The 17,176-nt window shown below is 32.6% G+C and overlaps 1 protein-coding gene across 2 annotated transcripts in view; it reads right to left on the bottom strand.

Annotated features, from left to right (window-relative positions):
- EDIL3 (EGF like repeats and discoidin domains 3) overlaps positions 1-17,176 on the bottom strand; it is a gene marked incomplete at both ends in the record, with an annotated part of 384,944 nt that overhangs the window by 256,821 nt on the left and 110,947 nt on the right. For both annotated transcript variants that reach the window (XM_084234061.1, XM_084234062.1), the window contains one exon: positions 16,254-16,382. In XM_084234061.1, coding sequence (XP_084090187.1) covers positions 16,254-16,382 — 129 coding nt within the window. The remainder of the gene's footprint in view (positions 1-16,253; positions 16,383-17,176) is intronic.

Raw genomic sequence — 17,176 nt, 5'->3', positions numbered from 1 at the left:
GCTAGCTACTCTTTATTTCAGTTTATCTCAAAAACCAACCTAGTCATCAAATTTGATCCCTGGTACTGAAGGTGACCTTTTCTCCTTATGACACCTATAGCACTTTGTTCTCCTCTCATGATGATTAATCTCTGGATTGTGTAATGACTATTGATAAGTATGATTTATAATCCTTTCTCAAATTTAAGTAATACCAAGGACAGGCCTTTTATTGTGGGGTCATAGAAAAAAAATGGTATTCCCTGGGGTTCAAGAATAATTTTCCAGAGACAGTAATATTTGTTAAATGAAAAATTCTACCGTTGTTTTCTACTGTGTGCTTCTATCTTTATACAAAACCATGAAAAGCTCATTGTTGATCTGTCATATCTAAAAAGCTAATATAAATTCCAACTTGGTATTTCTTATGCCTTTACAGGATTCCCATTTTGCAATCTTATAAAGAAAAATCAAATTCAGAAGTCATTTGTTGTAAGCATAAGGAAAACTATATTCCTAAAAGGCTGATTTCTAATTATGCAAGCATTACTTACATTACTCATAATTTTCAAATAATAAAACATAGGGTTCTCTTTTTCCCATACCAAGTAAGATGATTTGTCAAATTATATGTTGAATGAAAGAGAGTTTTGAAAAATTAAAAGCTGACAGCTAAATTGCCCCCAGTTTGCATATTCAAGCACAAGCAGAAAAATCCTGACATAAAAATAATAGGTCAGGATTTATTGGACATTTCAATAATGTTATTAATGATGGAAATGATGGAAGAATATTCATGGACCTAGAAACTTGATTTTTGTATGTAGTTTTTGAATTTTCTATTAAGTTTAGCTTTTTATACTTATTTAATAACATGTATTATAAGTCAGGCACATATGTAGCAAAGAAAGATCCTTACATACGTTAATTCTTTGAATGTACAGAAAACCCTTTGAAGTTGGCCTTATTGTTAGTTGCTCTAGCAGATGATGAACTATAAGGCATAGAGAGGCGGGTCTCCCTGGTGGTGCAAGGGGTTAAGCAACGCACTGTGAGGTAATCCGCAGCCTCTGCAGCATGAGTTAGATCCCAGGCCAGCGGAGAGCAACCCCACATGGCGCGGCAGACCTCTCCTGACTCGCCCGCTGCTTCCCTCAGTAGTATATTTCAGTCTGTCGGCCTGTTCTGTTTCCCACTCTGTCTCTGGTAAATCCTCTCACCTCCCGCTTCTCTGGCCTGTACCCCAGCTCTTGTATGCACAGATAAATAAATCTTAAAAAAAAAAAAAAAAGCATAGAGAGGCTATGCAACTTTTCCAAAGTAACAGAAATAGTAAATACTGTAGAAGATCCAGGATTTGATTTCAGTCTAGATGAGTTCTAAATTACACCAAATGTGATCCTTTAGAGACTTTGTTTTTACAGATTTCCATGTGAAGCATGAGAAAAACACTAGGAGTAAAGTTATTATTATTCTTAGGTTCCTGCATTGTTTCAAAATACCCATTCTAATAAGTGTCACAGGTATATTAATTTTAACACAAACAATGGACTGTGGAAAAAACAGGAGACAAATTTCTGCCTGACTTTGAACAGAAATATATGACCTTGGCTGAGATATTGGATTTATCACAGAATAACTTTCCAATTTAAACTGCAACAGGCATTAGCTCAATTGTTTATTTCAAGGTTGTTCTGTGAGTTTTTATGTATGTGTATACATATTAGCATTTTCATGAATAAAGTAAGTATTCTAAAAATACGAGGCAAAATTAAAGAGAAGAGGTGAGGGGAAAAAATGTATCTGGCATTATGGCAATTGTTAAATTGCATCTATCTCCTTTATCTTATTACATAGTGGCCTGATAACCAGCACATCTAGTTGGAGTGTGAGATGAGCCCCCACAGATATTTTGGTCAGGAAATCATTGTGGGGAACAATATAGCTCGAGCTCCAGAGTTGAGTAATTAATGAAAGTGGACTTCAAGGACACGGGCTATTCTGATTTGCACCCTAATTTATCCATTTTATGGGCACTCGAAGCTATTGAAAGAGAGCTGATTTGGCACACACACAGTATGTCTTATTGTTGAAAATGCTTGGTAGTTACTGAGTAAATGACTAACAATGAGCACTGTGTACCATTGCTCTCCATGATTTAGCTGAAGCACCTGGGGTCTGATTTCTTAAATAAAATCTCCCCAGATAAGGACACTATAGAGGTTTGTAAACATACTATGCAAAGAAGGTACTGATTTTTGTTTTAAATTTGCTACATTTTCCAAAAATAAGAAATTAAGAAATCCTTATCTCGGTTCTGCCTTTCACTGTGGAACTCAAATTATGTCCATCTAACTTTGTTTCCAAGCTTTGTTAAAATGTAAAAATATAACAATATTTACTACTGGCCATTAAAACATTATAATTTGCTTAGTTTTATACTTATAAAGAGAAAAAAATACATTCTAGAAAGGAATCTGCCCAATTTCTTTCCTTATGACTCATTTAAAAATAATGTGCTGCTACTGTAACTTTAAGTTATATGGATTGCAGAATTTGCCCTCACATAAATACTTTGATATATGTTAGACAATAAATTATCTTAGAGAACAAGGTTACCTTGAGGTGTCACCCAGTTTTCCTATGACTTCAGGGACTGTGGCCAAATAAAATTTCACACATAATGACATCCACTTGAAGCTCCTTGAGAAAAGATTCATGACTTCTATTTTAGAAACCCTTATGCTTTACTAATTTCTTGTAACAAATAGCATAATTAGAACACATAGTAGGTTGCAATAAGATTTAATTAACTTATTTCTCTTATTTCTAATATAGGAATTTAAAATAGTTCAAAGCAATATATTTCAACCTGTCAAAATACTTATTTCCAGTGAATGCTAGTGCTTTATCTCTTTATCTTCATTTTACCTCCTGAGTAATGAATGGTTAAAAGATGAGAGTAAATGCTTCCTGGTTCAAACAACAGACTTTCATGTTCCATTAGAGTTATATTAATCATTTCCCAACTTTTCACCTTTATCTAACCTTCTTAGGCTTTCTTTATCCAATTATCCTATACTAAATGCTATGAAATCATTATTTACGGCTTCTTTGATAAATTGCCTATTCCTCTTAATTGATCTTAATTTTAGGTATCAATCTTTTTCTCAAAATTTTTACCAAACAAACTGGACTTTATATAAGTATATAATTTGTCTTCTTTAAAAGATATATGTTTTCATATAAAAATTGTTTCAGTGAAAACATGGTGATATAGCCTTTATCTGTTATTTAATGTATTTGATGGGATAATTTCTTCCTTTGCTCTCCAACTATTTTTTTCTCCTCCTAGTACTCAAATCAAATAGTCCCCACTCTACATTACTATGATTAAGTTGATCTAAGCCCATTAAGTTTTCTTTTCATTATAAATCAATCATGATAAGCTATTTGGCCTTCCCTGTACAATTCTAACAATATTAAAGTTTTTGGCGCAGCGGTTGAGCACTGGGTTGCGAAGCTGCCCGCAGCCTCTGCAGCATCGGTTCGATCCCCGGCTGCTCCCCGGCCACCAGAGGAGGGTCCCACATGGCGCGCAGACCTCTCCTGCCGCCCGCTGCTCCCCTCAGCAGTGTACTTTGGTCCTTCTGCCTGCTCTGCTCCCCGCTCTGGTGAATTCTCTCACTCTCCCGCTCTTCTGACTGTACCCAGTGCTTGTATAAATAAAAATAAATAAATCTTTAGAAAAAAAAAAAACATTTAATTTTAAGAATTTAGTCTAAAAGGATAATGATGACTCTATATAAAATTTTAGTTATGTGTTAGTCAAAATGCTTATAGTAGAGGAAGTAAGCATACAACTTATATGGCCAAAATAGGTGCTAGTTGAATAAATTATAGTAAATGTTAAACTGTTAGTCTGCTATTTTAAATGTCAAGAAAGCATTTTTTTGGTAAAGTGCAAAGATACTGACTTTATATCCTAATTAAAAACATCAGTGATCATGAAAGAACACAAAGAGCATAAAGTATAAATTTAATGAACCCTCATGTACACCGGGACACAATTTCACATAAAGGAGTCAACTTAAATTGTTACTACTTTTTATATGACAGCATATGGTTCTATAGATATGCATGGATAGATTCATAGATATAAATATAGCAAAAAAAGTATATATAATCCAAAATTATGATACATTTTATTTACTTCTTTTTGTTTCTAGGTTTTCTTATATATTACTTTTGTGATAGTGAAAATCAATAAATACTTCATAAAAATACATTGTAAATATAATATATATGAAATGTAAATTCTTACATATGACTGACTATATCACAAACAAAAGCACTGTACACACTTCCTATTCTTCCTGTTAATGGCATTTAGCAACTTAACCGAAAGACAATTTTTTTCTTTTTTGTTTCCAGTGCAATGAAAAGAACAATTTGCATATTCTATAGCAACACATCAATTTCCCTAAAATGACAATTTTTAATATCTTGTCATGATTATCTAACAATACTGCTATATTTCAATGCCTGTTTTGTTTGGGATGCTATGAATTGATAAGAAATTAACTCAAATTCAAAGGAAATAAACAATTGGTATAATTGTTTTCACTCAAGAAATAGATTCATGCTGAAAATCACTGAAGAAAATAAAACCAAGTTATATAGCATGGAAGGTTTTAAGGATTGCTGGGCATTTTTTAAATGTTTTATAAAATTTTTGTAAGTGTCCAGTAGACCTCTTTCTATGCAAGACTCAACTTTGGAAAGAATTTTTTTTACAGAGATTAATGTGTAGGGCAGAAAATAATTTTCCTTCTACCTTTTAGGTTCTTGGCCATGCCTTCTCTATACCAAAGACAGATTAAAAGGAGATAAAATTCATTTCTTATCATATATATGGGAGTCTCAAATAAGTGATACTTAAAGAAATAACCAAGTCAGGTACCATGTATAACTTTTAGACAAAGAAATCATAGATTGATGAATAATTGAAAAGATAAGTAAGTTTGGGCTCGGGCTAGTAAATTAGTGAATAACAAGGTTTAATTATAGAACTCCTCTAGCACTAAATTCCCTAAACTGGGTGATAAGAAGTTTATCTCCTAAGAAGGTACTTTTCACATGGAAAATTCATTTTCTACTTTCAAGGGCACAATGGGTCAGAGTGTCCTTTTTGTACCTGCTGTTTCTGCAATGACCTCAAATTAAAAAAAAAATCAATATGCCAAAATGTCTTATCTAGGGGCAGCTTATTTTATTCTCCTTCAAATGTTAACTTTGACACTCAGTCTATCACTTAAAATAGAAATTTTCATTTTTATAAATGTGTAAAAGTGTATGGTTTGGCAGTTCTACAACCATCTTCATTCCATTCCTTTTGGAATCTGAATAAAAAGACAGCTTAAAGTCATTTTTTATTTTCACTATTCTAATTTAAAAAAAAAATACTGCCCTGAAATTGACAGAAAATGATCCAGTTTTTCCTTCTGTAAAAGATGTTTTGCTATTTTCTCCCTTACAATAAACATAAAAGCTTTGATAAAATCAATGCTATCAAATTTATATTCATAGCTACAATAAAATAAATATCTATGAAATATCTACATTTTGTAGCTATTTTGAATACCAAGAAAACCCTTTTTCAAAATAAAACAGAAAGAAATGCAATATTCCATGGTCGATTATACAGCCAGACACAAATTCTTCCTCTTTTTTGCATAACAGTGACTCTGGAATATAAAGTGGTAGAGCTTCCCATTAGAAGTAATATTAGCTAATATGATATAAACTGAGATTTGAAAAGTATTTTTCATTGTAGTTTGATTTTTCATATTGCTCTTGGGATCTACCTACATCCACTATGTAAGGAAGCCTGGTATAGCAGATAAGCTGAGCCCTTCAGTCAACTACAATACCCACTTAACTGACTCACAATATTATGAGATAATGGTTGTTGATGAAATCCATGAAATGCATGATGACATTAAGCAAGAAGTATAATGATACCCATTTACTATCACTTCACTCACAAAAGAATCTATCCCCATATAAGAAAGGCATACTAATCAGAAAAAAAAAAAGACAAATCAATGTTTTTTAAATGTTACATTGCCTTTTCTTAAAAGCTTTACTACATATGGGGTCTTGTCTTTCAAGTGGGCAACAGAAGATTTCTGTGCTTAATATTTTCTAAGGTGCTTTGATGCCGTGCTTTTTTTCTCAAATTGATATAATTGTAAAGACTTGAAATTGCAAGTTAACCATTTCTAGTCATTGCCACTAATAATAAAAGAGAAACAATTTTAAATTAAACAATCTGAGTTAATAAACTATACATAGAAATTTATATATAAAAGAAAATTGTTTTTGACATAAGTATAAACATAAAGTTTAAAATTTCCCATTAAATTTTAACTCTGCCATCTAGTTGTATAATTATTTTTGTATGAACACATATGTAGTCCCTGCCCTGTTATCAGAAAAGTAAGTAATGTAACTCTAAAAATAAATTCCTTTGATTCTAACTGAATGGGAAATTTCTTAGCAATCCTACATGGCTAGTATCCTTTCGGAAAACTATTTTAGTCCATGTGGAATAGCTCTCATTTTCATAATTTCTAGAAAGATGAATTCAATCATGAGTTGGATATCCTTCCTTAGCCCAAGAAGTAATCTTGGGGGGGGGGGGAGTGACAACTGCTCATAATTTCATCTATAATATGAACAATTTTCTTGAAATTTACCAAATTTCATTGAAAATTACCAAAATTGCTGAAATTGACCAAAGTTTAGAAATCTAAAAATAGCCTCGCTTTATCCAAAAGATCTACTTACAACATCTTAACATTCTAATCTTTTATCATTACTAATAAGAAGGCTTTTGGACAAAGTCAGATACACCACTTGATATTCTGACATTGATTATCTTCTGAAAGATAAACACAAATAAACACAAATAAGCCTATTCATAGGACTAAATGTAGTGAAACTTATTTTTACTTTTTACAACAGATTTTATGTTCTGAGGTGAATATAGCCACTTTCTCATAATTAAATGGAAGCAGGAGGACAGAGTAGCAGTGGTGAGATTTGAGGGCTACAAATTTAAAAAGATCAAAATTCACATGAGAAAAGGATTATCAGTTACCAAAAGGAAATAAGTTAGATGGAATACAAAAGATAGAAAAGGACAGATATGATAAGATAAAACTCTTTTATGTTTATTAATTTTTTTAATAAGCAAACCTAGTCAGAAGCCAATGAATCACAAATGAAATGATAATGCTGACTCTATTACCCTGTATTAAAACTACTCTCAATATGATCTTTTTTTTTTTCTCTAAAAGTGGCCACAGATTTTAAATTACTACCAAATTCCAAACAAATTCCTGTGCTTTTATTGATAGCTTTTTTTTTTAGGTTAAATGCATGTTAAATATTATTGAAATACACGAGTCATTTAATAGAGTTTATACTTAGTAAAATATAAGCTTGGATTTTGCATCACATTTCTGAATAAAAATGACATTACAGGTCCATTTTAAATGAAAAACCTCTTTGGACCCAAATTTCCCTTTCAGTTGCTCTCCTCTCTCCCCATTCCCATGTAATAAAGTTATATTAGTACCACTCTCTGTTCAAACACCAACTCTCTAGTCTTTCAAATAGTTCTATTCAAAAATATAGTTCCTTTGATTCTATCTCATACTTGTTATCATATTTATTAGAAGAACCATGAAGGTGAAGCGTATTTTTCAAATGGTTATATGTTCAGTGTCACAGTGTCTAATACATTATTTGTGTGATAAATAACTGATGAATGGATAAACAAATTAATTAATGAATGTTACAGCCATTTTTTAAACTCAAGACCACTTTTTAAGTTAGTTTCATCATCACAGAAAAATACAGGAAGTTAGAGATTTCCTACAAAAAAGAAATTCACTACATATATGCATAACCTCCCTATTATCAACATTTCCCACAAAGAGGAGTATATTTGTTAAATTAAAGAACCTACACTGACACATCATAATCATCCATACTTCACAGTTTGCATTAGAATTCACCCTTGGTGTTGTACATTGCATGGATTTGGATACATGTATAATAATATGTATCATTCAGATAATTTTCATTGCCCTGAAATTACTTGCATTCTTCTTATTGTTTTTAATTTAAAATTCTACTTGTCAATTATTCATATATAAGAAATGTATGGACTTTGTATATAAACTTGCATTCTACAACCTTGCATTAATTTCACATTAGTTCCAGAATATATTTTTGCCAATTATCTATAATTTCTTTCAACACAGTCATGTCATGTGTGAATAGTTTTAGTTTTTCATTTCTAATTGGTACACTCACGGGTCCCTTAACAACTTTACCATCACAATGTCTGGAAAATACAATTATAGTATACCAAACAGGCTATACTACATAATCTAGGTAGGTAGGGGCTATAACATCTAGATTTGTGTAATTGCATTCTATAATGTTTGCACAATGATGTAATTGCCTAATGACTAGTTCTCAGAACATATCCCTATTTTAAGCAACACATGACTGTATACCTTTTAATTCTTTCCCTTGTCTTATTACATTAGTTAGTACTTGCAGTACAATGTTGAAAAATAATAGTTAGAGGGTATGACATCATTATCTTGCTTCTGATCTAAGTGGGAAAGCTGTGAGTTTCTTACCATTAAGTATGATTTTAGTCATAGGCTTTTAACAATTTAAGAAAATGACACTATCCCTAGCTACTCTTTAAAATCTCCCTCTAATTCTTCCCTACCACAAGTTAGCTCTTACTCCATGATTCATACAAAGCTGATCATGGCAATAGCACCCATAAATCATACCTAAGCAGTATACAGGTTTATCTTGGTCAACTTCTCCACAGGATGTGACATTGCTGATCATCCATTCCTGACAACAAAGTTTATCCTTAATTTGGGGGTGCAACAGTTTCCTGATTTCTATCTCTCAGACTATTCTTTCCCAGACTCATGTATATATTTAATTTCTATGCCTATTGTTTAAGTATTAATGAATCCTCTATTGGTTTCCAACTTAGTCCTCTCTTCAAATGTTTTCTACTTCAGGGAGACTTATAAACTCCCTTAACTTCAATAATTATCTTTATCATCCTAATTCCCAAACCTATGTCTGACTTCTTAACTAATGTCTAGAAAACTCTTCCATTTCAATGTTATATATTCAACTCATATTTCTGAGTATCATCAATATATATAATCTCAGTAAACAGGACCCCCAGTTCCTCAGGCCAGAAAACAGGGATTCCTCTTTTTTACTCCTCTCTCCAAATGCCTTTTACTCAGCAACCCAATAAGTTATCAATAATTTTCTAATATTTTCTTTAAGTGCTTACTGACTCTCTCCTCTCTACTACTGTTTTTACTATACTGGCCCAGTGTAAGATCATCACATCTGACATAGTCTTCTACAGTAGTCTTCAAAACTCCCCCCACTTTAATCTGTTCTCACCCCCCCATATTGTAGTAGCAGTATTATAAAACTACAAATCTCTATTGCTATTATTACAAAGTCCATATTTCTTTTTCTTTTTTAAAGATTTATTATTTATTTATGTATTTATGTATTTATTTATTTATTATTTATTTATTTATACAAGCACTGGGGAAAGTCAGAAGTGCAGGAGGGTGAGAGAATTCACCAGAACCAGAGTAGGGAACAGAACAGGCAGACTGACGAAATACACTGCTGAGGGGAGCAGTGTGCATGGCAGGAGAGGTCTGTCGCACCATGTGGGACCCTCACTGGCAGCGGGGATCAAACCAGTGCTGCAGAGGCTGCCGCAGCTCAACCGCTGCGCCACCGGGGAGGCCCCAAAGTCCATATTTCTTAAACATTAGGCATTACTGAAGAATCTATTGATATTATCATATGGTTTTTATATTTCTTTTTGTTGATGTGTTGATTGATTTTCGGATGTTGAACCATCCTTTTGTCCCTGGAATGAATCCTACTTGGTCGTGGTGAATTATCTTATGGATACATTGTTGGATTCTGATAGCTAAAATTTTATTGAGGATTTTTGCATCAGTGTTCATTAGCGAGATTGGCCTATAGTTTTCTTTTTTTGGGTTGTCCTTGTTCGGTTTTGGTACTAGTGTAATGTTGGCTTCATAGAACGTGTTTGGTATTATCCCTTCCTTCTCAATTTTTTGGAAGAGTTTGTAAAGGATAGGCACCAATTCGTTTCTGAACTTTTGGTAGAATTCATTTGTAAATCCATCATGTCCTGGGCTTTTGTTTTTGGGAAGGTTTTTGATTACCATTTCAATTTCGCTGCTTGTAATTGGTCTGTTTAGGTGTTCTACTTCTTCTTTATCTAGCTTTGGGTGATTGTAGAGTTGTAGGAATTTGTCCATCTCCTCTAGATTGTTGAACTTGTTTCCATATAACTGTTCATAGTAGTTTCTGATTATTCTTTTGATTTCTGCTGTGTCCGTTGTGATTTCTCATCTTTCACATTTGTGATCCTGTTTATTTGTGCTTAAGATGTGGTACATATACACCATGGAATATTACTCAGCATTCAAAAAAGATAAACACATGCAATTTGCAGCAACATGGATGGAGCTGGAAGGGATCATGCTTAGCGAAATAAGCCAGAAAGAAAAAGAAAAATACCGGATGGTCTCACTCATAGCAGGAATCTAGAAAACTTAAATGAGGGACCAGGAAAAAGAATAACTATAAGAAAGAAAATATCAAAATCAACAAACAACTATGAACCAGAGATACTCTATGGGGGAGTTGGGGGGCGGGGAAAGGAGGGATTGGGTTCAAAATAAGGGGGTTGTAATTGTATGGGGAATGTAAAAATAAAATTAAAAAAAAGGATAGAACCTGTGATAATAAAGCATTTGCTGAATAAAATGCATAAAATTATAAAAACAAAAGAATCTGCCACCGTTACCATCAACAGACTCTATGCTAGCCACTGCATATATTTCTTTTTCAGCTAGAGACACAGCAAATTTTTCAGTTCATAGAATCATGATTTTCTTATGTCCTGGATTTTCTAAAAATTATTTCCACTGTTCATAATACCTTTAGCTTTCTGCCTACTAGATAAGAATTATTTTTTCAAATTATGTCAAAATGTATCTTTTCAGGTAGGCATGTATTTTCTGACACCTAACCTGGATAGGACACAGTTTTTTTTTTTTTTTATTTTTATGGTTCCATGTACTTCTTCTATCACAATTATCTTTTTATCTATTTATCTGCTTTCCTAGCTAGACAGAAATTTCTAGATTTTTTAAAAAATTTATTCTACTATTTAGTTAACTATTACTTAGCAGTACCTACTTAAGGATAAGTAGAAACAGATTTTTTTTTAAGTCAGTCACTTATTTTGTTCTACTTGATTGAAATAATGTGTTAAGCATTTGCATATTAAGAGGTTACATTAGTTATTAGTTTACAGGGTTACTTTGATAGCATACAGAGCAGAGTTATGCCATAAATTTTATACAATTTATTAATTCTCAATATTTCCATATATGGACTCTACAATATTCACTAGAAACAGAAATTTATGAAATAAATGGGTCAACATTTGGCTAAAAATTACACAGTGCCATCCAGGAATATGAGCAAGTAATTGGGAAGTAATTTGGGGCTTAACCACGTGGTGATCTGTCTACAAGTCCCCTGGAGAGGAAAGCAGCAGCTAAGGCACATCTGTGTAAACAACAGTTGATTGGCTGATTTCTTCAAAACTGAGGATGAAGTGGGTGTTTTTGTTTTCTTTCTTTCCGCTCAGAGAGATATTTTCCTTTGCCTTTTGTGAATATCAGAAATGAGTCCTAATAATGCTAAGCATCTGAGGATATTGAAATAGGAAGTACATCTGCATTAGTGGGGTGTACGTAAAAAACAGAGAAATTTAGAAAGGTAGAAGATGGACATTGGAATACACAACAGATCAATAATTAAGTCCAAAGGAAAGCAACTTGTCTAGTGATAAAAATTCACAAAACAGAACAAATCAATTTTTCTTTCTAAGTTTCCATAAATAATACAGGAATATACAAAAATGGACATAAATTTTCCTTTGAAATAAGTAGTGTCAAGAATTTAAAACAAGGCTACTAATAGGAGAGGTTATTTGAGGTAAAAGCACATAGCAATTTTTACCTCTAAGAATATCATGTATCTGAAATTCTCCATTCAAGATATACTACAATAAAAATAACATATATCTGATGTAGAAAAACAGAATTTTTTTAAAATTAGGATTAAAAAAACACTATTTTATATGCATATGTAGATAATTTTCTATCCTTTGGAAATTAAAAATAAGGAGCTATAGAACTTGATATTATCACCTTATAAAAAGTCATTAGACCACGCAAAGTATGTTTCTAAGATTCCTCTCTCAAATCTCCAACTTCACTGTCCCATTTCTTGTATCATTCCATTTCAAAAATAATTACTTTCATCTTGACACTAATTTCTTAGAAATTCAACAAAAATACTTTATAGCATGCACATGACTATTAATAAGAGAGTTCTAACATTATGTGAAATGTAAAGCCTAATGTGTTCTGTTGTAATGTTATTACTGGTCATGTCTGGTTATTCAAAATATTATATGTCACAAAACTGGGGGAATTTCCTTGTCATTGAATCATAATCACATTTTAAATATGATCAACTTCAAGTCTTATTCCATTTATGGAAGTTATTTACTATGATTTGTATTCATGGGATTCAAAGGGAAAGTATTCTAACAAATATTCTTGGAATACAGGTTTGACATGGAACTGAAAAGATAAAATTGCAGAGATTATGGAAAAAAATCAACTCATAATAATTGCTTATAAAAGATCTGAGATTTTCTGTTTGTGACTGAATGAACTATGAAAGACAAATATCATTAAATGTTTTTTTGTTTGAAATATTTTATGTTTTCCTTTCTCCAGAAAACTTTCTGTTGAGATAGGCTGTGACCTGCAAGCAACAGTAAATTGTACCTTTTGGTGAACAGAATTGAAATATTTGCTTGTGCGTTCTCTCTCTCTCTCTCTCTCTCTCTCTCTCTCTCACACACACACACACACACACACACACACACACGACCCCAAATGATAACTTTCTGTAACTATTCCTATTTCTCATTGCAATGTGTTTATTTGTATAATAAGACTTTATTTTTCCTCTATAACACACTATTGGAAACACGGGTGAATGAGATTTTGTATCAATAAGACTTTGGTTAAAATGTCATATTTAAAACCAAACTGCTTTTAGTAATCTAGATTTACCTCAGAACCATCAAAGAAAACACAGCCTGATGCCTTGCTTTCAGGATCCAGATCTACCTGGAAAAGGGTAAGGAAGTTTTATCTCTTGGCAAACCCAAAAACCCATTTTGGGACCTCAAGAGAGAAATTTACCCAAAAATGAAAGTATTGTAAGCACAATCTGCTGGTGAGATTTTGACATGTCTTCATGCACTGAGAGTCCCTTTAGTGTTCAATCTGAGATTCCTTTACAAGAAGTTCCAGTAAAGATTCTCAATGGACTCCCTTCAATACTCCTAACTGGACTTGTGTTTTGATTCAATCTTTAACCCCCTATTTTTTTTTTATAGACATTGCTTACACAATATAGACTTAACTTTGGATTTACCTATAAGTAGGTCTCCAGTAATTGGGCATGGCTGTTTAATTGATCTATTCTCATGACTGAGGGACTGATTTTACTAAAAAATTGAACAACTCAACTTCTGAGTTGTGGAACTTCTTGAGAATTTCCCAAAAAAATGGGACTGCAGGAGAGTAGAAGTCTGCCACCTCAAAACATGTCTTTGAGAATGTTTATTTAATGAGATTTGATCTGAAGGCTAGGTGGAAATTGTCTGATGCTTATATCTAAACATCTCTTTGTAAGGCTTTTCTCAATGGAAAAGGCAGAAGTACCTTTGTTTACCCAATAAATGCCCTGTTTGCCACTAACCTCACTTGTCTTAGTTAAGCTATTTAAAATGATATCCAAAGCCAGATGGGAGCACTGCCAAGTTATTTTAGGACTTTCCCCATGCATACAGGAGGTATACCTGTTATTATTAAACTTCTCAATGGCTTTTTCTCCTAAAAAAAAAAATTAGAAAAAAGAACAAATAAGGAAACTAATCCAAACTCTTATTAGATTATGAGAACAAAATGATGGTCACCAGAAAGGAAGAGGGTTATAGGACTGGCAAAATGAGGTGAAGGGTGTTAATTGTATGGTGGTGGATGAAAAGCCTTTTGATGGGGATCCTAATGTAGCATATGCAGATATGAAATAACAATGCTGTATACTCGAACTCTATATAATGTTATAAACTCATGTTATGTCAATATATAGTTTTTAATTATAAACTAAATTAAATCTAAGGCAGCACCAGTTTGAAGTCATTGGACTTAAGATTAACACTATTTTTTTTTTTTTTTTTGTGGGACCCTCGCTGGCAGCCAGGGAATGAACCAGCTTTGCAGCAGCTGTGGGCAGCCTCGCAGCCCAGCGCTCAACCACTGCGCCACCAGGGGAACACTAATTTTTTATTCTATTCATACATTCCTGTTAGAAACACCTTTAATTTTCTTCAGAAATATAGACTTTCTTGAGGATATGATTAAACTCTTGAAGCTCACTGTACATATTTGGAAACAGAGTTAAAGCAGTTATAACATTTTTATTTATATGAAACTGTATAAAACTCCCTAAAATTGCAATGAGTTAATAAAAGCCACAAAGGAAAATTATCTTTAAAAATAAATTAAATGAACAAAGTACCTTTCAGCAATAATAAAGTTAAAATTTTCAGATATAATATATTCATATAAATATAACATAAACACAAGAAAATACATTTAAAAGTAAATCACACCAAAATTCAATAATTAGTGACTAAAAATAGCAAGTTAATGATTTTTATTTCATTATTCTTTTTTTAAGATTTATTTATTGCATAGAAGAACTGGGGTGTAGGTCAGAGGAGTGGGAGGGTGAGAGGATTCACTCGAGATATAGCGGGGAGCAGAACATACGAATTGACTGAAATACACTGCTGAGGAGAGCAGCAGGCAAGACAGGGGAGGTCTGCTGTGCCATATGTGGGCTAGCTCCCTGGCCAGGGATAGAACGCAGGCCTGAGTGGAGATAGTGCTGAGACTTAAACCCTAGGCCACCAGGGAGACCCTTAATTATTATCTCATTCAGGCAATAGCTACTGGGCTCCCACTATGTATAATGTGCTAGGTTACCTGCATCAAATACAATGATGAGTAACTCATATTAATCTGTTACTAGGGACACTATCATTTTTCTTCTTCAAAACAATTTCAAAAGCCATTGATATCTCCAAGTTTTCCAGATTTTATGCTGGTTGACAGAACTTGAATCTAATATTTATTTGGTTTTCTTATACTGAACAAATATAATGCACCTTATATTCTTGGAACTGATGTGAAAATATATTTAAAATTTTTCAAACTTAATCATAATGCTACCTTTAATCAGAGTAAAATCACTCTACCAATTTACATAGTGAAACATTATTTTAAAGTGAAGCTATTTCCTTAATGGGAACTATTTGGAAATTACGTAAGTTACCCTTAATATATGATTATACATTCCAGTGAAGCATTTTACAGATGAAAAAAATCTTGAAATGTGATCATGGACACTAATAAATATTTGAAAGACTAAGTTTTTGAAAAGAATTGTAAGGATATTGCAGTTGGAATTCTATCTTTGTTCATATATTTATATTCTTAGAAACGTAATTAGAATAGCTACAATATACTGAAGGATACTTGTCATTACTAAAATAAGTTCTATTTTATTTAGTGACTATTTAGCTTGAATAAGTTAACTTAGTAATCATTTCCCAAGTGAGATTAAACCATAAATTTATATTAATATTAGAGAGATAAGAAATTTATTATATTCAAATAGTATTTATATTGCCTTTAAAGTAGAATGTTAATGACTAAAATATGTTTAAATTATTTGAGAACACACTAGTAAAATTATAATTTAAATATAAACTAGAAATGATAAAGTGGAATCTCTTACAAAGGAATAAACTAATTAGCAACATACAACAATCTTATACAGAATACTTATAATGCACCATTGCCAAATTTATCAGTCATATATGAAAACAAAGAATAACTATTGAAATGCATAAATGTTGCACTTACCAACCTCCACAACACTAGAGCAGTTGGGATCTGTGAAGCCATCTGGACACTCACAGGAATAGGAATCACCATTCAATTGTGACAAGCACATACCTCCATTTTCACATGGATTGGGATCACAAATATCACCTGAAGAATAAAAGAAACAAATATTGATTCATTTTTTTTTTTGTCTTAGGCACTGCAATGAACTATGTCACATACCTAACTAATTTTCCTTTGTTAAAGTTACCCTACCAGTTTGATTTATGGATAAAGTATGCAAGGCACATACCATAAGCTTCTAAGAGAAATGTTAAGTAGAAATGATAAAAATTAAACATTGTAATTCAAACACTGCATACCATATTACATACTGAAAGCTCTTAACTTAGTTTGGAGTTCCTTCATTACATATAAATGAAACAGATCAACTTATTAAAAATATTAATATAAATAGCTGCTCTAGAGTGGTTTCATTAATTATTCCAGTAAATAACCTTTCTTTTTCTTTTTTTTTTTAATAAGAATCTTTTTTTTTTTTAAAGATTTATTTATTTATTTGTTTATACAAGCACTGGGTATAGTCGGAAGCACGGGAGGGTGAGAGAATTCACCAGAGCCAGAGTGGGGAATAGAACAGGCAGAGTGATGAAATACACTGCTGAGGGGAGCAGCAGGTATGGCAGGAGAGGTCTGTGCACCATGTGGGACCCTCACCCAGCAGCCGGGGATTGAGCCGGCGCTGCAGAGGCTGAAAGCAGCGCTCAACCGCTGTGCCACCAGGGGAGGCCCTAAATAACCTTACTATATCCACACATTTTGCTCTGCAACTAGAGTTCTTTTCACTAAAGGGGTGGGGGTTATTTCTATATCTATATAGAAATATTTTTTTATTTTTATTTCTATATAGATTCTGAGCTTGACTATATAACTTGCTTTGG

The sequence above is a fragment of the Talpa europaea genome, assembly GCF_964194135.1.
Source record: "Talpa europaea genome assembly, chromosome: 5".
In the NCBI taxonomy this organism is placed as follows: domain Eukaryota; kingdom Metazoa; phylum Chordata; class Mammalia; order Eulipotyphla; family Talpidae; genus Talpa; species Talpa europaea.
This window is presented reverse-complemented; position numbering and strand designations above follow the sequence as displayed.